The 17,237-nt window shown below is 47.9% G+C and overlaps 1 protein-coding gene across 4 annotated transcripts in view; it reads left to right on the top strand.

Annotated features, from left to right (window-relative positions):
* KIF3A (kinesin family member 3A) overlaps positions 1–17,237 on the top strand; it is an 82,520-nt gene that overhangs the window by 39,029 nt on the left and 26,254 nt on the right. For 3 of the 4 annotated variants that reach the window (XM_030211604.1, XM_030211603.1, XM_030211602.1), the window contains exon 9: positions 1,797–1,895. In XM_030211604.1, the coding sequence (XP_030067464.1) occupies positions 1,797–1,895 (99 nt within the window). Of the gene's footprint in view, positions 1–1,796; positions 1,896–16,015; positions 16,082–17,237 lie in introns of all 4 variants that reach the window. The other variant, XM_030211605.1, reaches the window with a different exon arrangement.

The raw sequence follows: 17,237 nt of genomic DNA, 5'->3' as shown, positions 1-17,237 counted from the left end.
TCCCAGGTTCCAACCTAATTCATGTTTAATATGGGATAAAATGCCATAAATAAGTAAATATAAACTTTTAACGTTCAGCACCTGATTCTCAAAGTGGACATATTCCAAACACTATAATGAAAATAAAATTATTTTTTTTCTACCTTTGTTGTCTGGTGACTTTGTTTCTCTGATCATGCTGGTCCAGTATCTGATCCTGCTGCTCTCTATCTGTTCCCTTGACTCCGTTTCCAGGGCTTCCTTTCCATTTATTTCTTTTCTTTCCTCCTTTCTTCTTCATTTCTGGTCCTCTGCAGACTTGACTGTACAGTGGATCCAACTTCTGCCTATTTTCTCCATCCATGTGCAGTTTCTCTCCTCACTTCCTTTTCCCTCATCTAATCTCCTTCCTCTATCTTCCCTCCATGTCCAGCATTTCTTCTCTCTCCCTTCCCTCCCCTCCATCCATGTCCTGAAACTCTCCTCTCTCCCCTGCCGCCCTCTACCCACCCATGCTCAGCAAGTCTCTCCCCTGCCCCCCTCTACCCATCCAGCGATTCTCCTCCCTCCCGCTCCAAAGCATGTCCAAAGATGTCCTTCGCCCCTCCGTCTTTTTTTAATTACCTCTGTCGAAGCGTGCGCCATTTAAAGCCCTGCTGCATGCTGGCCGTCTCTCCAGGCTTCCCCTGCTTGATTCGGAGGATGTTCGTGCCTTAGTCCCGCCTTCATTCTGACGTCATTTCCTTTTTTTCGCTAAGGCGGGACTAAGGCACTTCGACGGAGGTAATTAAAAAAAGACGGAGTGGAGCGGGAGGGGAGGGTGGGAGCGAAGGACATCTTTGGACATGCTTCGGAGCGGCAGGGGAGGTAAGCATGGCCTGTGATGGCGCCCTCCTGCCATGCTTACCTCCCGCATTGGAGCCGGCTCGCCCCCAACAACAACTGGCTCGCAAGAGCTGTCAAAATTTAACAAGCGGCTCTTGCGAGCCGGCTCCAGCACACCACTGCCCCCCCCCCCCAAAGGTCACTGACTCCCTCCCACTCCCCTAAGATGTGTACATACCAGGCTGTATGACAGCTTCAGATGTGATGGCAATTTTTGTTGGCACAGCAAGCAGGACCCAGGAGTAACTCATCTAGGGGTCAGTGCAGTGAGCTGTAGAGAAGGGGGACCCAGGCCCATATCCCACTATAACTGATACACTTGTGGTGGAAAATGTGTGCCCTCCAAAAATCAATACCTACTGTATAGTAGGCTTTTCTCTGTTCTTGGAGGGCTCATCATACAATATAAGGGGACTTATGGTGAGACGTGTATCCGAGACCTTTTATATGTAGGTACTGCCAGCTCATCAAGATCTCGCTTTTGACAGCACTGTAGTGCTCCCCCTAGACTGCCCTACTGCTCTGTTGGGATAGCTGTGTTGCTAATCTACAATGATGGCCCCCAGACATCCCAATGGCTGGTTTTAGGGTGTGTCCTAAAAGAAATATACGCTGAGCACAAAACATCTAGAAAAATGCAATGTTCGAACCAAAATGATAGACTGTTTCAGGATCGAAAATGGCTGTGTTCACCACATAAGTTTTGGATGTTTTTAGCAAAACATTTTATCGAAAATCTTTTAACAATGTACTACTAAAACTATCACATAAAATAGTGTATAAAATTTGATGTGTACTTACTGATATGTTTATTTTTGTTACAAATAGTGACCTGAAGTAGACTGCACATAGTACTGTCAAATGAGGTCTTGATGAGCTGGCTGTTTCCATGAATGCTTCAGTTCTCTCTAACAGATCTCTCTTATCTTTAGGGGAATCAATTTCAGGTTCTGATTTTAGTGGATCTGAAGATGATGAGGATGAAGAGGGAGAAGTTGGAGTGGATGGAGAAAAGAAAAAGCGGCGTCGAGGTCAGTATGCAAGCATATAGGGGACGTCCTTGGCTCTGCATGCATGGATTTTGTGTACTGTACACTACGGAATCCCCCTGCCAATCAATCTTTGCGTTTTCTTAGCCAGTTTGCATCGGTTGTAAATATGGCACCTACTTAAGCAAAGGAGCTGAAGTGATCATTGCTAGATCAGATATTCTGTGGAGTTTCTCCCTCTCAGTAGGGATTTGCTAATGTCCTCTCATACAGCAAGATTATTTTGTTCATCCTATTGTACTCTGACTCTGCAACAGAAGTCAGCAAGCAGCCAAGCAAATAACTGAAGATCTGGGATTTTACATGTAGTCATTAGCACAGTGGAAAATATTTAACACTTGCAAAAGAATTGTAACTAACATGGTAGATGACAGCAGATAAAGACCAGTACGGTCCATCCAGTCTGCCCAACAAGATCATATTGTACTTCGTGATGAGTTAACTACATATGTATACTAGATCATGGTTTGTCCTTGTCATTTTCAAAGCATAGACTGTAGAAGTCAGGGCACAGACCGTAGCAGTCTGCCCAGCACTGGTTTTGCTTCCCAATTACTGGTGTTGCCATCTAATCACCACTAAGCTACTTAAAATATGCTGGTCAATTTAGTGCTGTGTATTTTTCTTCAAGCACTTTTAAGATCAGAAAACATATGTTAACTAAGGGCCATGTTCGCTAACGCTTAGGGCATGTTAAAATCTATTGGCATGGTAAGCTTTAGTGAATAGGGCCTTGAATGCTTGTATAACATCACATGTATTAATTTTGTATGGAAACAATTTCTGTGTAAGAAAAACTTCTTCCATTGTGAGTCAAATCTTTTTCTAGCTAAGTGGAGTCTCTTGCAGACTTTAATAGGGCTTATTTTTACATCGGTTATTTAATACCACAAATTCTTATCCTTTTGAATTCTCTGCAGCTCGGTTCTTTGCTGTGTCAGCACTAGGGAGTGGTGATGGTTTAAAACGAGCCTCTAGTTTTCTTATGTGTAACATTCAAATGAGTGGTCTATATGATAGAAAATTACTAGACTTTATGCTGAGTTAAGGTTATTTATTTATTTTTTTACACAGCGTGACATACATCTCATATAAATTAGCTGTTTTGTGCTTTTGTGTTGTGCCGTGTTTCAGCTTTTGGCAGTTAATGTTCATGTTCCAGTTTTCTGTTTGTTTTTACTGAATTGGCAATAAGGAAGGGAGATACTGGGATTTAAGAAAAATTATATAAAATGATTTTTTAAGAAGTTGAACCTAATTAAATTAGATTTAGGTCACAAATACTTGTGCGTTCAGGGCTTCTTTTATGGAGCCCTTGCTATAATTTGAGAGCTTTTGCGTGGGAAACAACCATGTGCCTCCCAAGCTTCCTATATAAGCAATCGATGAACTTGATTCCTCTGCCGCCAATAAGCCAGCGGTTCATTAACCATCCACTATTGTAAAATGCATCTATGAGCCACCGAGCAGAGTTTACAGATCTGTAGTGTGTCTCCCCTATAGTTACCCCTGGTAGCTCCTGCTTTATCTAAGAGCAGGGACGTAGCTGAATACAAAAGATTTTTGCCAGTAAGAATAGATACTTCCATTACGTTCCAAGGATCAATCTAGACAAATGGGTTGTGACCATCCGCCAGTAGGTAGAGATAGAGAACTCTGAGTTGTGCCTCATAAGCTCCAACGCTTATCAGCCAAGCCAGTATTCTCTATCTCCAGCAGGCAGGATAGAAGTTCCTGTGCACTGTGGTGACTTCTGTGTGGCTTCCTGTCCTGCTTGCAAATTCAGTTGAGTTGGGGTGTTGAGAATATCCTGTTCCTCAGATGTAAATCTAGTGGTGTAAGTCCCTCCCTGCTCCCCTGTTGCCACTTTCTACCTCTTTATCTCAGTCTTCCCTTCTGTTTTTTCTCCTACCTCTGTCTTAAAAAAAAAAAAAGCCACTGCTTTTTCTTTTTGAGAGTGTGGGAAGATTGTGGGGCTTCAGTGCCTTGGAAGTAACAAGACTGGCTGTTTTCTGTGAGTATATTTAAGTCTTGTGTGTGCTTCAGGGGGTAAGCTCTTGGCTACCAGTTCCTGCACGCTTTGCTTTACTTCTCTGGACATGCTGCTTTTGCCTACTTTGGCTGTCAGTACGCCATTTCTGGGAGTTCAGTCCGGCAACCTTGGATGTTCTGCCTTGGGCGAAGTTCCACAAGTAGCACCTACAGTCGTTCCAGTTGAACTGGTGGTCTCTGATCTCGGGGACTTATGACCAGCTGGTGTTGTGGATGCCTCAAGCCAGATGGAGTCTGACTTGGTGGCTTCTTCCTGTGCACACTCAGGCGGGGTTGCCCTTACTGACTCCCAGTTGGTGTGTTCTCATCTCTGATGCCAGCCTCTTCGGATGGGGAGCCTATTATCTCTACCACTCTGCACAGGGCGGTCGAGAGTGGAGGCTTCTTGGTCCATCAACAGATTGGAACTTCGAGCTGTCCAGAAAGCTGTACTAGCCTTTGCACCCCTTTTTCGTGGGAGGCCGGTGCGCGTTTTCTCGGGCAATAACACAGCCATGTCTCACATTAACAGACAAGAAGGAACAAAGAAACAAAGAATGTGTCTATAGCTCAGGAGGCGCGCGCGTCTTCTTTTTCGGTGGGTGAAATTGAACATTCTGATTTTCAACGTCTCACTTAGTGGATTTCCTTAGCAGAGTGTCTTTGGGCTCGGGGGAATGGTAACTGTCAAAGACTGCATTTCACCTCATTTCCACACAGTGGGGCCTTCCGGTTCTGGACCTCATGGCATCCAGACTCAATGCACAAGTACACAGATTCTGCAGCAGCTTCAAGGAGCAAGACTCCCTAGAAATGGATGCACTGGTACAGCTTTGGACATCGAATGGTGTCCTTTACATGTTTCCTCCATGGCCTCTCATTGGAAGTACATTGCGCTGGATTGCACGTCATCTCAGGAAAGTTGTTTTTGTAGTTCTGGACTGGCCCAAATGTCCTTGGTATGCAGACCTCATCCATCTTCAGATTGCTTCTCTGTTGACTCTTCTTACATACACCAAGGTCCAGTACTTATGAAGGATCCCTCCCGCTTTGGTCTTACAGCCTGGCTCTTGAGGGTGCTATTGAGGAAGAAGGGTTACGTGGATGGTGTTGTTACTACCTTGCTGCAAGCCCGAAAGCGGTTCACTTCTTTGTTTGCTAGAGTGTGGAGAACTGTCTGCACAGAATGGTGTTCCTCCATTTCATGCTTCCTTGCCTCAAATTTGATCCTTCAGGAGAGATTTAAGAAAAGGCTTGGCTCTCAATTTGCTCAAGGTTCAGGTGGCAGCGTTGGCTTGTCATAGAGGCAAGATACAGAATGCATCATTGGCTGTTCACCCTGATATAGTGAGAGTTGCTCAAGGGTGTCACTCATCTGCATCCCTCTTTCTGCAACATTTGTCCTCAGTGGAGTCTTCAAGTGGTTTTTTTAAGGCTTTCTCGTCAGCCCCCTTTGAGCCCCTTCGTTTGGCAACTATCAAAGATCTTGCGTTAAAAGCAGTATTTTTAGTTGTCATTTCATCGGCACGGAGAGTTTCAGAGCTTCAAGCTGTCTTGCAGGGATCCCTTTCTTCTCCGAGGACAAGCAGGCTGCTTGTTCTCACGACTGGGTGACGTCCGCGGCAGCCCCCACCAACCGGAAAAGGCTTCGCGGGACGGTCGGCATGCAGGGCACGCCCACCGCGCATGTGCGGCCGTCTTCCCGCCCGTGCGCGACCGCTCCCGCCAGTTCCTTTTTTTTCCGCGTCTGGAGAGAGTCGTGCCTCGCCGCTCTCTCTGTTTCAGCCGCCGGATTTCGATCGCGTTTACGCGGATCGTGCTTTTTCTTTGTTTCACTTTGATTAGTTACCGTCCGGTTTCTTTAAAAAAAAAAAAAAAAAAAAAAAAAAAAGAAACCCTGCGCGTGTGGAGCACGCGCTCCCTTTTTCCCTCGCTTCCAGCGGGGACGCCGCGTTGCGGCCTAGTGGCCGCACGGTCGTTTTCCTTTTCGTGGTGTGATTTCAGCCACCATTGACGACTTTGACTTCGCCGACGCGATTTTTCCGTCGATGTCCTCAAGGGTCCCGAGTGGATTTAAAAAGTGTGGTCGCTGCGGCCGGCCGATCTCGCAGACCGACACCCACGCTTGGTGCCTCCAGTGCCTCGGGCCGGAGCACAATATCAAGTCGTGTTCCCTGTGTCTCGGTCTCCGGAAACGGACTCAGGTTGCGAGGCAAGTTCTGCGGGACCGTCTTTTTGGAACTTACGCCGGCCCCTCGACGTCGACCTCGACGGCATCGGTATCGACGCCCGGCCCTTCGGTACTGGTATCGATGCCCGAGACATCGGCACCGATGGCATCGACCCCAGGAGAACAGGTCCCGTCGGCCCGCCGGTCCGCTGGCGAGGGTAGAGGTGAGCGGCCGCGTGGGCAGTCGGCCCCGGTCACTCCCTCAGCCCGTGGCCCTCGGGACTGAACCCTGTCTGACCCGGCTCCCCGGGACCGAGGGGGATCGTCCTCCTCCTCCTCCATACCTCCCGGCACCGGTGACGCGCATCGGAAGAAAGACAAGAAGCGTCGTCACCGGTCGCCCTCGGTGCATCCGGACATCGGAGAGGAGGCGGCGCCGAAGCGTCATCGTTGAGAGGAGAGGTCCCCGTCGGTCGTGGAGGTACCGACGCGTCAGGGTTCCGGCACCTCGGTGCCGTCTCCTGGCCCCCATCAGCTTCTGGCACCGACACCCCTACCGGCCCCACCGCCTTTCCCGGCAGCGGGCCTGGACGAGTGCCTCAGAGCCATCCTTCCGGGGATCCTGGAAGGGCTGATGCGCCAGGCTGTGCCGGCGCCGGGGGTGCTTGCGCCCTCGGCGCCGATGTCTGTGGCGCCGGTGAGCTCTAGCCCGGCGCCGGGGCCGTCGACACCGCCGCCGCTTGCGGCGCCGGTCTCGACCGCCACGCAGGTGGAGTCCCCGTCGATGTCGATGGAGGGAGCTCCGTCCCCGCCGGCGCGGGAGTCCACCGCTCGACGACACCGAGACCTCGGTGCCTCGACGTCGAGCCGGGCCCGGTTCAGGACTCAGCTACATGAGCTTATGTCCGATACCGAGGATGAGGACTCGTGGGGGGAAGAGGAGGACCCTAGATATTTCTCCTCAGAGGAGTCTACGGGCCTTCCCTCGGACCCCAAGCCTTCACCGGAGAGGAAGCTCTCACCCCCCGAGAGCCTCTCCTTTGCCTCCTTTGTGCGGGATATGTCTATCAGCATTCCCTTCCCCGTGGTCTCTGTGGAAGAGCCGAGGGCCGAGATGCTCGAGGTCCTCGACTATCCATCGCCACCTAGAGAGTCCTCCACGGTGCCGCTGCACAATGTCCTCAAGGAGACACTGCTTCGGAACTGGGTGCGACCGTTAACTAACCCCACCATTCCCAAGAAAGCAGAGTCCCAATACAGGATCCACTCCGACCCAGAGTTAATGCGGCCCCAATTGCCCCATGACTCGGCGGTCGTGGATTCTGCTCTCAAGAGGGCACGGAGTTCGAGGGATACCGCCTCGGCGCCCCCGGGGCGGGAGTCTCGCACTCTGGACTCGTTTGGGAGGAAGGCCTACCAATCCTCCATGCTCGTGACCCGCATCCAGTCATACCTGCTCTATATGAGCATCCACATGCGGACCTATGTGCAACAACTGGCGGACCTGGTCGAGAAGCTCCCGCCGGAGCAGTCCAGGCCTTATCAGGAGGTGGTCAGGCAGCTGAAGGCGTGCAGAAAGTTCCTGTCCAGGGGTATCTATGACACCTGTGACGTGGCATCTCGTGCTGCGGCCCAAGGTATAGTGATGCGCAGGCTCTCATGGCTGCGTGCCTCTGACCTGGACAACCGCACCCAGCAGAGACTGGCCGACGTCCCTTGCCGGGGGGATAACATTTTTGGTGAGAAGGTCGAGCAGATGGTGGACCAACTGCATCAGCGGGAAACCGCTCTCGACAAGCTCTCCCACCGGGCGCCTTCAGCATCCACCTCAGCAGGTGGACGTTTTTCCCGGGCCCGGCAGGCTGCACCCTATTCTTTTGCAAAGCGTAGGTACAACCAGCCGGCCCGAAGGCCTCGTCAGGCACAGGGACAGCCCCAGCGCGCTCGTTCCCGTCAACAGCGTGCGCCTAAGCAGCCCCCTGCGCCTCCACAGCAAAAGCCAGGGACGGGCTTTTGACTGGATCCACGGGAACATAGCCGCCCTCAAAGTGTCCGTACCGGACGATCTGCCGGTCGGGGGGAGGTTGAAATATTTTCACCAAGGTGGCCTCTCATAACCTCCGACCAGTGGGTTCTCCAAATAGTGCGGTGCGGATACGCCCTGAATTTGACCTCCCTGCCTCCAAATTGTCCTCCGGGAGCTCAATCCTTCAGCTCCCATCACAAGCAGGTACTTGCAGAGGAACTCTCCGCCCTTCTCAGCGCCAATGCGGTCGTGCCCGTACCACCCGGGCAGGAAGGGCAGGGATTCTATTCCAGGTACTTCCTTGTGGAAAAGAAACAGGGGGGATGCGTCCCATCCTAGACCTGAGAGGCCTGAACAAATTCCTGGTCAAGAAAAGTTCAGGATGCTTTCCTTGGGCACCCTTCTGCCAATGATTCAGAAAATGATTGGCTATGTTCCCTGGATTTAAAGGATGCATATACTCACATCCCGATACTGCCAGCTCACAGACAGTATCTCAGATTCCGCCTGGGCGCACGACACTTTCAGTACTGTGTGCTGCCCTTTGGGCTCGCCTCCGCTCCACGAGTGTTTACAAAGTGCCTCGTGGTGGTGGCGGCGTACCTACGCAGGCTGGGAGTGTTCCCATATCTCGACGATTGGCTGGTCAAGAACACCTCGGAGGCAGGAGCCCTCCGGTCCATGCAGTGCACTATTCAACTCCTGGAGCTGCTGGGGTTTGTGATAAATTACCCAAAGTCCCATCTCCAGCCCACCCAGTCTCTGGAATTCATAGGAGCTCTGCTGAATACCCAGACGGCTCAGGCCTTCCTTCCCGAAGCGAGGGCCAACAACCTCCTGTCCCTCGCTTTGCAGACCAGAGCGTCTCAGCAGGTCACAGCTCGGCAGATGTTGAGACTTCTGGGTCATATGGCCTCCACAGTTCATGTGACTCCCATGGCTCGTCTTCACATGAGATCTGCTCAATGGACCCTAGCTTCCCAGTGGTTCCAAGCCACCGGGAATCTAGAAGATGTCATCCGCCTCTCCACCAGTTGCCGCACTTCACTGCTCTGGTGGACCATCCGGACCAATTTGACCCTGGGACGTCCATTCCAAATTCCGCAGCCCACGAAAGTGCTGACGACGGATGCATCTCGCCTGGGGTGGGGAGCTCATGTCGATGGGCTTCACACCCAGGACCTGTGGTCCCTCCAGGAAAAGGATCTGCAGATCAACCTCCTGGAGCTCCGAGCGATCTGGAACGCACTGAAGGCTTTCAGAGATCGGCTGTCCTACCAAATTATCCAAATTCGGACAGACAATCAGGTTGCAATGTATTACGTCAACAAGCAGGGGGGCACCGGATCTCGCCCCCTGTGTCAGGAAGCCGTCGGGATGTGGCGTTGGGCGTGCCGGTTTGGCATGCTCCTCCAAGCCACGTACCTGGCAGGCGTAAACAACAGTCTGGCCGACAGACTGAGCAGAGTCATGCAACCGCACGAGTGGTCGCTCCATTCCAGAGTGGTACGCAAGATCTTCCGAGAGTGGGGCACCCCCTCGGTGGATCTTTTCGCCTCTCAGACCAACCACAAGCTGCCTCTGTTCTGTTCCAGACTTCAGACACACGGCAGGCTAGCGTCAGATGCCTTTCTCCTTCATTGGGGGACCGGCCTCCTGTATGCTTATCCTCCCATACCTTTGGTGGGGAAGACCTTACTGAAGCTCAAGCAAGACCGCAGCACCATGATTCTGATAGCGCCCTTTTGGCCCCGTCAGATCTGGTTCCCTCTTCTTCTGGAGTTGTCCTCAGAAGAACCGTGGAGATTGGAGTGTTTTCCGACTCTCATTTCGCAGAACGACGGAGCGTTGCTGCACCCCAACCTTCAATCCCTGGCTCTCACGGCCTGGATGTTGAGGGCGTAGACTTCGCTGCGTTGGGGCTGTCTGAGGGTGTCTCCCGGGTCTTGCTTGCCTCTAGGAAGGATTCCACTAAAAAGAGTTACTTTTTCAAGTGGAGGAGGTTTGTCGTTTGGTGTGAGAGCAAGGCCCTAGAACCTCGTTCTTGCCCTGCACAGAACCTGCTTGAATACCTTCTGCACTTATCAGAGTCTGGCCTCAAGACCAACTCAGTAAGGAATCACCTTAGTGCGATTAGTGCTTACCATTATCGTGTGGAAGGTAAAGCCATCTCTGGAGAGCCTTTAGTCGTTCGATTCATGAGAGGCTTGCTTTTGTCAAAGCCCCCTATCAAGCCTCCTACAGTGTCATGGGATCTCAACGTCGTCCTCACCCAGCTGATGAAACCTCCTTTTGAGCCACTGGATTCCTGCCATCTGAAGTACTTGACCTGGAAGGTCATTTTCTTGGTGGCAGTTACTTCAGCTCGTAGGGTCAGTGAGCTTCAAGCCCTGGTAGCTCATGCTCCGTATACCAAATTTCATCACAACAGAGTAGTGCTCCGCACCCACCCAAAGTTCCTGCCGAAGGTGGTGTCGGAGTTCCATCTTAACCAGTCAATTGTCTTGCCAACATTCTTCCCCAGGCCGCATACCCGCCCTGCTGAACGTCAGTTGCACACATTGGACTGCAAGAGAGTATTGGCCTTCTACTTGGAGCAGACACAGCCCCACAGACAGTCCGCCCAATTGTTTGTTTCTTTCGACCCTAACAGGCTAGGGGTCGCTGTCGGGAAACGCACCATCTCCAATTGGCTAGCAGATTGCATTTCCTTCACTTACGCCCAGGCTGGGCTGGCTCTTGAGGGTCATGTCACGGCTCATAGTGTCAGAGCCATGGCAGCGTCAGTGGCCCACTTGAAGTCAGCCACTATTGAAGAGATTTGCAAGGCTGCGACGTGGTCATCTGTCCACACATTCACATCACATTACTGCCTCCAGCAGGATACCCGACGCGACAGTCGGTTCGGGCAGTCGGTGCTGCAGAATCTGTTTGGGGTGTAAATCCAACTCCACCCTCCAGGACCCGAATTTATTCTGGTCAGGCTGCACTCTGTTAGTTGTTCTTCGTAGGTCAATTTCTGTTGTACCCTCGCCGTTGCGAGGTTCAATTGACCTGGGTTCTTGTTTTGAGTGAGCCTGAAAGCTAGGGATACCCCAGTCGTGAGAACAAGCAGCCTGCTTGTCCTCGGAGAAAGTGAATGATACATACCTGTAGCAGGTGTTCTCCGAGGACAGCAGGCTGATTGTTCTCACCTACCCTCCCTCCTCCCCTTTGGAGTTGTGTTTCATATTTTATTGCTTGTCATTCAACTGGCGGGAGTGGTCGCGCACGGGCGGGAAGACGGCCGCGCATGCGCGGTGGGTGTGCCCTGCGTGCCGACCGTCCCGCAAAGCCTTTTCCGGTTGGTGGGGGCTGCCGCGGACGTCACCCAGTCGTGAGAACAATCAGCCTGCTGTCCTCGGAGAACACCTGCTACAGGTATGTATCATTCACTTTCTCTGCTTTTCTGACTCTGGAGTTTCTATATAGACAGTTCCTTTCTTTTTGCTGAAGATTGTATCTACAATCAGACTGTTTCTTCCTTCTTTTTCCAGGGAGGTCTATTCTGCAGAATACACTTCCTTCGGCTGTTAGATGTAACAAAAAGATGATCAGACAACCTGAAATAGTTGGTAGTGGTAAGAGAGTGCTCTCTTACCACTACCAACTATTTCAGGTTGTCTGATCATCTTTTTGTGTGACCCCAGAAGGGTTTGTCGGCCTCCAAAGCGATAGTGGCTCGATGGCTTAAGGAGGCTGTTTCTTCGACTTACATTCTGAGGGGTAGATCTGCTCCCATTCTGAGGGGTAGATTTGCTCCCATGCACGTCAAGGCTTATTCTACCAGGTCTTTGGAGACTTCTTTGGTAGAGTCTAGGACTGTTTTGTTGTAGAGATCTCTAGATCAGCGATTGTGGTGGTTTTCTCATTCCTTTGTTGAGCATTACCATTTGGATGTGTGCTCTAGCAGATGCTTCCTTCGGGGCCACGGTTCTTGCTGTGGGGGATATCACAGTCACTCCCTTCTTAAGGATTGCTTTTGTACACCCCATTTGTCTGGACTGATCCTTGGGACATAATAGAAGGAAAACTTAGTTAATTACCTGATAAATTTTCTTTTCTTTAGTCCCAAAGGATCAGCCCAGAGCCTGCCCTTCTGTGATGGTTTCAGTTTTTCTGGGTTCTTTGTAATTTCGGGTGTTTGTATTGTTCTGGATCTGTTATTTCTAAGGCACAAGTTTTGCCCTTTATTTCTTAAATCTTTTTCTGTCTAGAGTTTTTTTTTCCTCTGGAAGTCACATTCTTTCACCGCTTATCAAACTGGCTTGGTTGCTAAGCGCAGGAGCTTGTGAACTGGTGAATGGTCACAACCAATTTGTCTGGACTGATCCTTTGGGACTAAAGGAAATAAAATTATCAGGTAATTTTTCCATAACAGACAATAGCAATCCAAAATTGTTCAATCTTAGTATTATCAGAACTCATTCATTTACCACAGGACTGTATCTGACCAGATTTATACAGTTCTTCTTGAGTAAAGTACGCCCATATGTAGCATACGAAAATATGTTAAGGCAGCTAACCTTTGTGTTAATAAATTACATAAAGGAAAGAGGAAAAGAAGGCCACTCAGGTTCTTGAACGTAGTAGTCGAAAAGGTAAGGGAAAGGAGGTTAGCCTTTTTATGTTATAAGACGACTCAGAAAGAAGAGGACAGGTGAGGATACCTGGATAAGCTAAGAGAAGCTGGAAAAGTTGTCAGAAAGTGAAGAGGCAAATGGAAGAAAAGATACCTAATATGGTAAAAATGGGTGATAAAATGTTTTTCAGATACATAAGCGACAGGAGGAAGTGCTATAATAGCATTGTGAGGCTCAAAGCTGAGGAGGAGGAATATGTGGAAGCTGATGAGGATAAAGCTGAACTGCTTAACAACTATTTCTGTTCTGTGTTCACGGATGAAGGCCGGAGGTAGGACCGCAGAAAACAAATGCAAATGGGGATGGATGTATGGTAGACCAAGACCCGTTCTCAGAGGACTGTGTTCGTGAGTAGCTAGCTAAAATAAAAGTAGACAAAGTGATAGGGCCTGATGGGATATATCAGAGGGTGCTCGAGGAACTCGGAGAAGTTCTGGCAGCTCCACTGATGGACCACTTCAATGCTTTCTTAGAGTCCGGAGTGGTCCCGGAGGACTGGAGAAGGGTGGATGTGGTCCCTTTGCACAAGATAGAGGTAAGGAGGAGGTTGGTAATTACAGACCGGTCAGTCTGACCTCGGTGGTGAGTAAACTAATGGAAACGCTTTTAAAGCTGAGGATTGGAGGTTTCTCAAATAGAATGGAATGCAAGACCCAAGGCAGCATGGCTTCAATAGAGGTTGTGTCAGACAAATCTGATTGGTGGACATGGGAGGGGTGCTAGATGTAGTGTACTTAAATTTCAGCAAAACCTTTGACACAGTTCCACACAGAAAACTCATAAATAAAGTGAGTACCCTTGGTGTGGGATCTAAAGTAACTGACTGGGTTAAAAAATGGTTGAACGGGAGAAAACTACTACTACTACTTATCACTTATATAGCGCTACAAGGCATACGCAGCGCTGTACACCATACACAAAAGTCAGTCCCTGCTGAAAGAGCTTACAATCTAAGACAGACAGGTAAAACAAGAGGTAAGGGAAATAAAGAGGTGGGGTACAGGGCAAGATGGTAACGGTGAGTGGAGCTTGCTCTGAAGATAGGGATGTTATCAGTGGAGTACCACAGGGATCGGTCCTAGGGCCGGGTCTTTTTAATGTCTTTGAGTGATATTGCCTGGTAAGGTTTGTCTCTTTGTGGATGATACCAAACTCTGCAACAGGGTGGACACCCTGGAAGGTGTGAGGAAAGACCTAGCGAAGCTTGAGGAATGGTCCAATATTTGGCAACTAAGATTTAATGCTAAAAAATGCTGTGTTATGCACTTGTGTCACAAGAATCTGAGGGAACGGTACAATATAGGGGGGTGAAGTGCTTCTGTGTACAAAGGAAGAGCAGGACTTGGGGGTGATTGGAAACTTTAAGGTCATCATACACAAACAGGTAGAAAAAGCGACGGTCGTAGCCAGAAGGATGCTTATGTGCATAAGGAGAGGGATGACCAGCAGGAGCAAAGAGGTGATAGTGCCCTTGTATAAGTCTCTGGTGAGGCCCCATTTACAGTACTGTGTGCAATTCTGGAGATCGCACCTACAGAAGGATATAAACAGGATGGAGTCTGTCCAGAGGGCGGCTACAAAATTGGTAAGCTGTCTTGGACATAACATATAGGGACAGGCTTATGAACCTCAACATGTATACGCTGGGAGAGAGGAGATATGATAGATGTTTAAATATCTCAGGGCATTAATGTACAAGAAGTGAGCCATTTTCAAATGAAGGAAAACTCTAGAATGAGGGGGCATATGAAGTTAAGAGGAAATAGACTTAGAAGGAATCTAAGAAATTATTCGTTCATGGAAAGGGTGATGGAAGCATGGAATGGCCTCCCAGTGGAGGTGACTGTGTCAGAATTTAAGAAAGCGTGGGACAAGCAAGTGGGATCCCTTAGGAAAAGGAAGAGTTAGTGTTACGGTGGATGGGCAGACTGGATGGGCCATTTGGCCTTTATCTGTCATTATGTTTCTATATATCAATATTGACAATGAATATAATTTTTCTTCAAAACATTAATATAAATTTAGTTAAAATCTATTTGAAAAAGCCAAGTTTTTTTTTTTTTTTACAATAACTTTCAAAAACTGAAATAAGAAGGAATACTCCAAAACTCATTGGGTCAAGAGATTCAAAGTGAAGGTCCCATATAAGAGAGTGCTCTATTCTTTGTGGTAGAAAGTTTAATTACGTTTAAATCAGGAAGCTGAATCCTTTTTGGGGGGAAGATCCCATTGACCGTTGAGGGACATATGTTTTTAATTTGTTAGAAAGATAAACTGGAAGCTCAAGATGTAATGACTTACCCAAATGCTTGGGAATACAACCAGGTCTTTAAGACTGGCTTAAATTTCTGTTTTGAGGGCTCAGTATGAAATGCTTTTGGCAGTAAATTCCATAAGATGAGAGCAATGCAAGAAAAGTGTGTGGAGCAATAAAAGACGGACTCACAAGGAGGTTTGTATTTGTAGATCTCAGCGAATAGGAGCTTGTAGAATAGTTAATGAAGATAAGTAATAAGTCCGGTGTGTAAGCATAAGAAGTTTAAATTGGTTTCTGTATTTAACTGCTATTGAGACAGACATGGGATGCAACTGCTTGCCCTGGGATTTGTAGAATGGAGTGTTGTCACGATTTGGGTTTCTGCCAGGTACTTGTGACCTGACTTGGCCACTATTTGGAAAACAGAATACTGGGCTAGATGGACCATAGGTCTGACCCAGTTTGGTTACTGTTATGTTCTTATGTAACTGGTAGCTTGATCTGACCTTTTTGCTCTGTATAGCGGCTTAACTGCTGGGAATCTCCAATGTAGAGAGGCTTGTGTGTTAACATTCAAAACAAGGACAGATTGACTTTTCTGTTTTTATCAAATATTTCTAGTGAAATACACGATATGTTTCTGAACTTGCATCAAAAAGCATGGTGAAGTTTTAACAATTGTAAAATTTGTAACTACTCATTTAGCCTGGGCACCAGCGTTCATCATTTCCTCCCAGAAAAAAAGAAAAGGAATGTTTCCACCAATTAGATTTTTGACATTTGTAAGAGAATTATGAGCGAGCTGATGTAGTGCTTAATGCAGGCAGCAGCTTTATTGCTCTCTTCCTGGGAACTGAACATTGCCTCTTATGTTTCTTCCTATTCACGGTTCTTTCTTGGGCTTTCCCTGGGGCATTTCCTGTCTTTGTTTTCCAGGCAGTAGCAGCAGCAGTGGTTCAGACTCCACTGTCATAGAGAAACCTCTGGATAAGTCCTTTACTAGTGAGTGGGAGATCTTCAACTCTTTAACAAAGCTTTGGCTGTTCCATAACACATGCACTTCATTCATGTTGTAAATGCTGCTAAAGAATTTTAGATCTCTGTGCAAGGCATGCTTTTTTTTTTTTTAAACCCTTGCAGTTTCCCATTTTACATGAATTTTCCTGCATTTGTAAAAATACATATGTTAGGTGTAGAAGTGTACAGGAGAATCTGCAAGAGCGGAAAACTCAAAAGTCCCATGGGAAAGTGCAGAAGATATTAAAAAGAAAAGTGGGGAATTGACCACGGGTACCAGAGACTGGAGACACTTGTTTTTGAGTAAAAACATTTATTGATAAAAAGGACTTGACACCACATTGTGTTTCGGCCTTTTTATCAGTAAACGTTTTTACTCAAGGACGAGTGTCTCCAGTCTCTGGTATCTGTGGTCAATTCCCCACCCTTTTTTATATCTTCAGGTGTAGAAGTGTAAACAGTTTAAAAGCTTATTTCATTTAAGATTGTTTTATGCTTCACAGGAGCTTACTATAAGTGAATCTGCAGGGTATAACATTTCATTTGATTAGCATAAAATAATGAAATTGTTCCCAAAAGCCAAATAGATTTACAGCAATTTCTAATCAGATACCCAAAATGAATTCTGTAAGGTTGTAATAAAGCTAGGTAAATCCAAAGAAATATCAACAATAGGAATTTTTTAAAAATTGTTTTTCATAATGATACATCAAAGCATAACTTTGAGTGGAAGTACAGTGCTGCTTTTACATATTCAAAAAGGAATGAAAACAATAATACAAAAAAAATACATCAAGTTCACGGCATTCACTTAGGGCTTCTTTTACTAAACCGCGCTTGCGATTCCTGATGTGGCAAATGAGAGGAAGCCCATTCAATTCCTGTGGGCTTCCTCTCGTTTGCCATGCAGGAATCACTAGTGCGGCTTTGTAAAAGAGGCAAACCAGAGGAAACTGGTATTATAGGAAAAATCAAGTGAAAGGCATAATGGGAATCTTAAAGTATTTTAGTCATTTACAGATTCCATGCTTTTAACAGGGTCACAGTGCTGTGAGGTTTCTTTTCAGTGTTGGTTTGAAGTAAATCCAAAATGAAGGTAAAAGAAAATAAGTATCAGTTGTTCAATTCCAGTTTTGCCTTT

The sequence above is a fragment of the Microcaecilia unicolor genome, chromosome 8 (genome assembly GCF_901765095.1).
Source record: "Microcaecilia unicolor chromosome 8, aMicUni1.1, whole genome shotgun sequence".
NCBI lineage: Eukaryota > Metazoa > Chordata > Amphibia > Gymnophiona > Siphonopidae > Microcaecilia > Microcaecilia unicolor.
The sequence above is the reverse complement of the archived record's forward strand: the minus strand, read 5'-3'. Positions and strand labels throughout refer to the sequence as shown.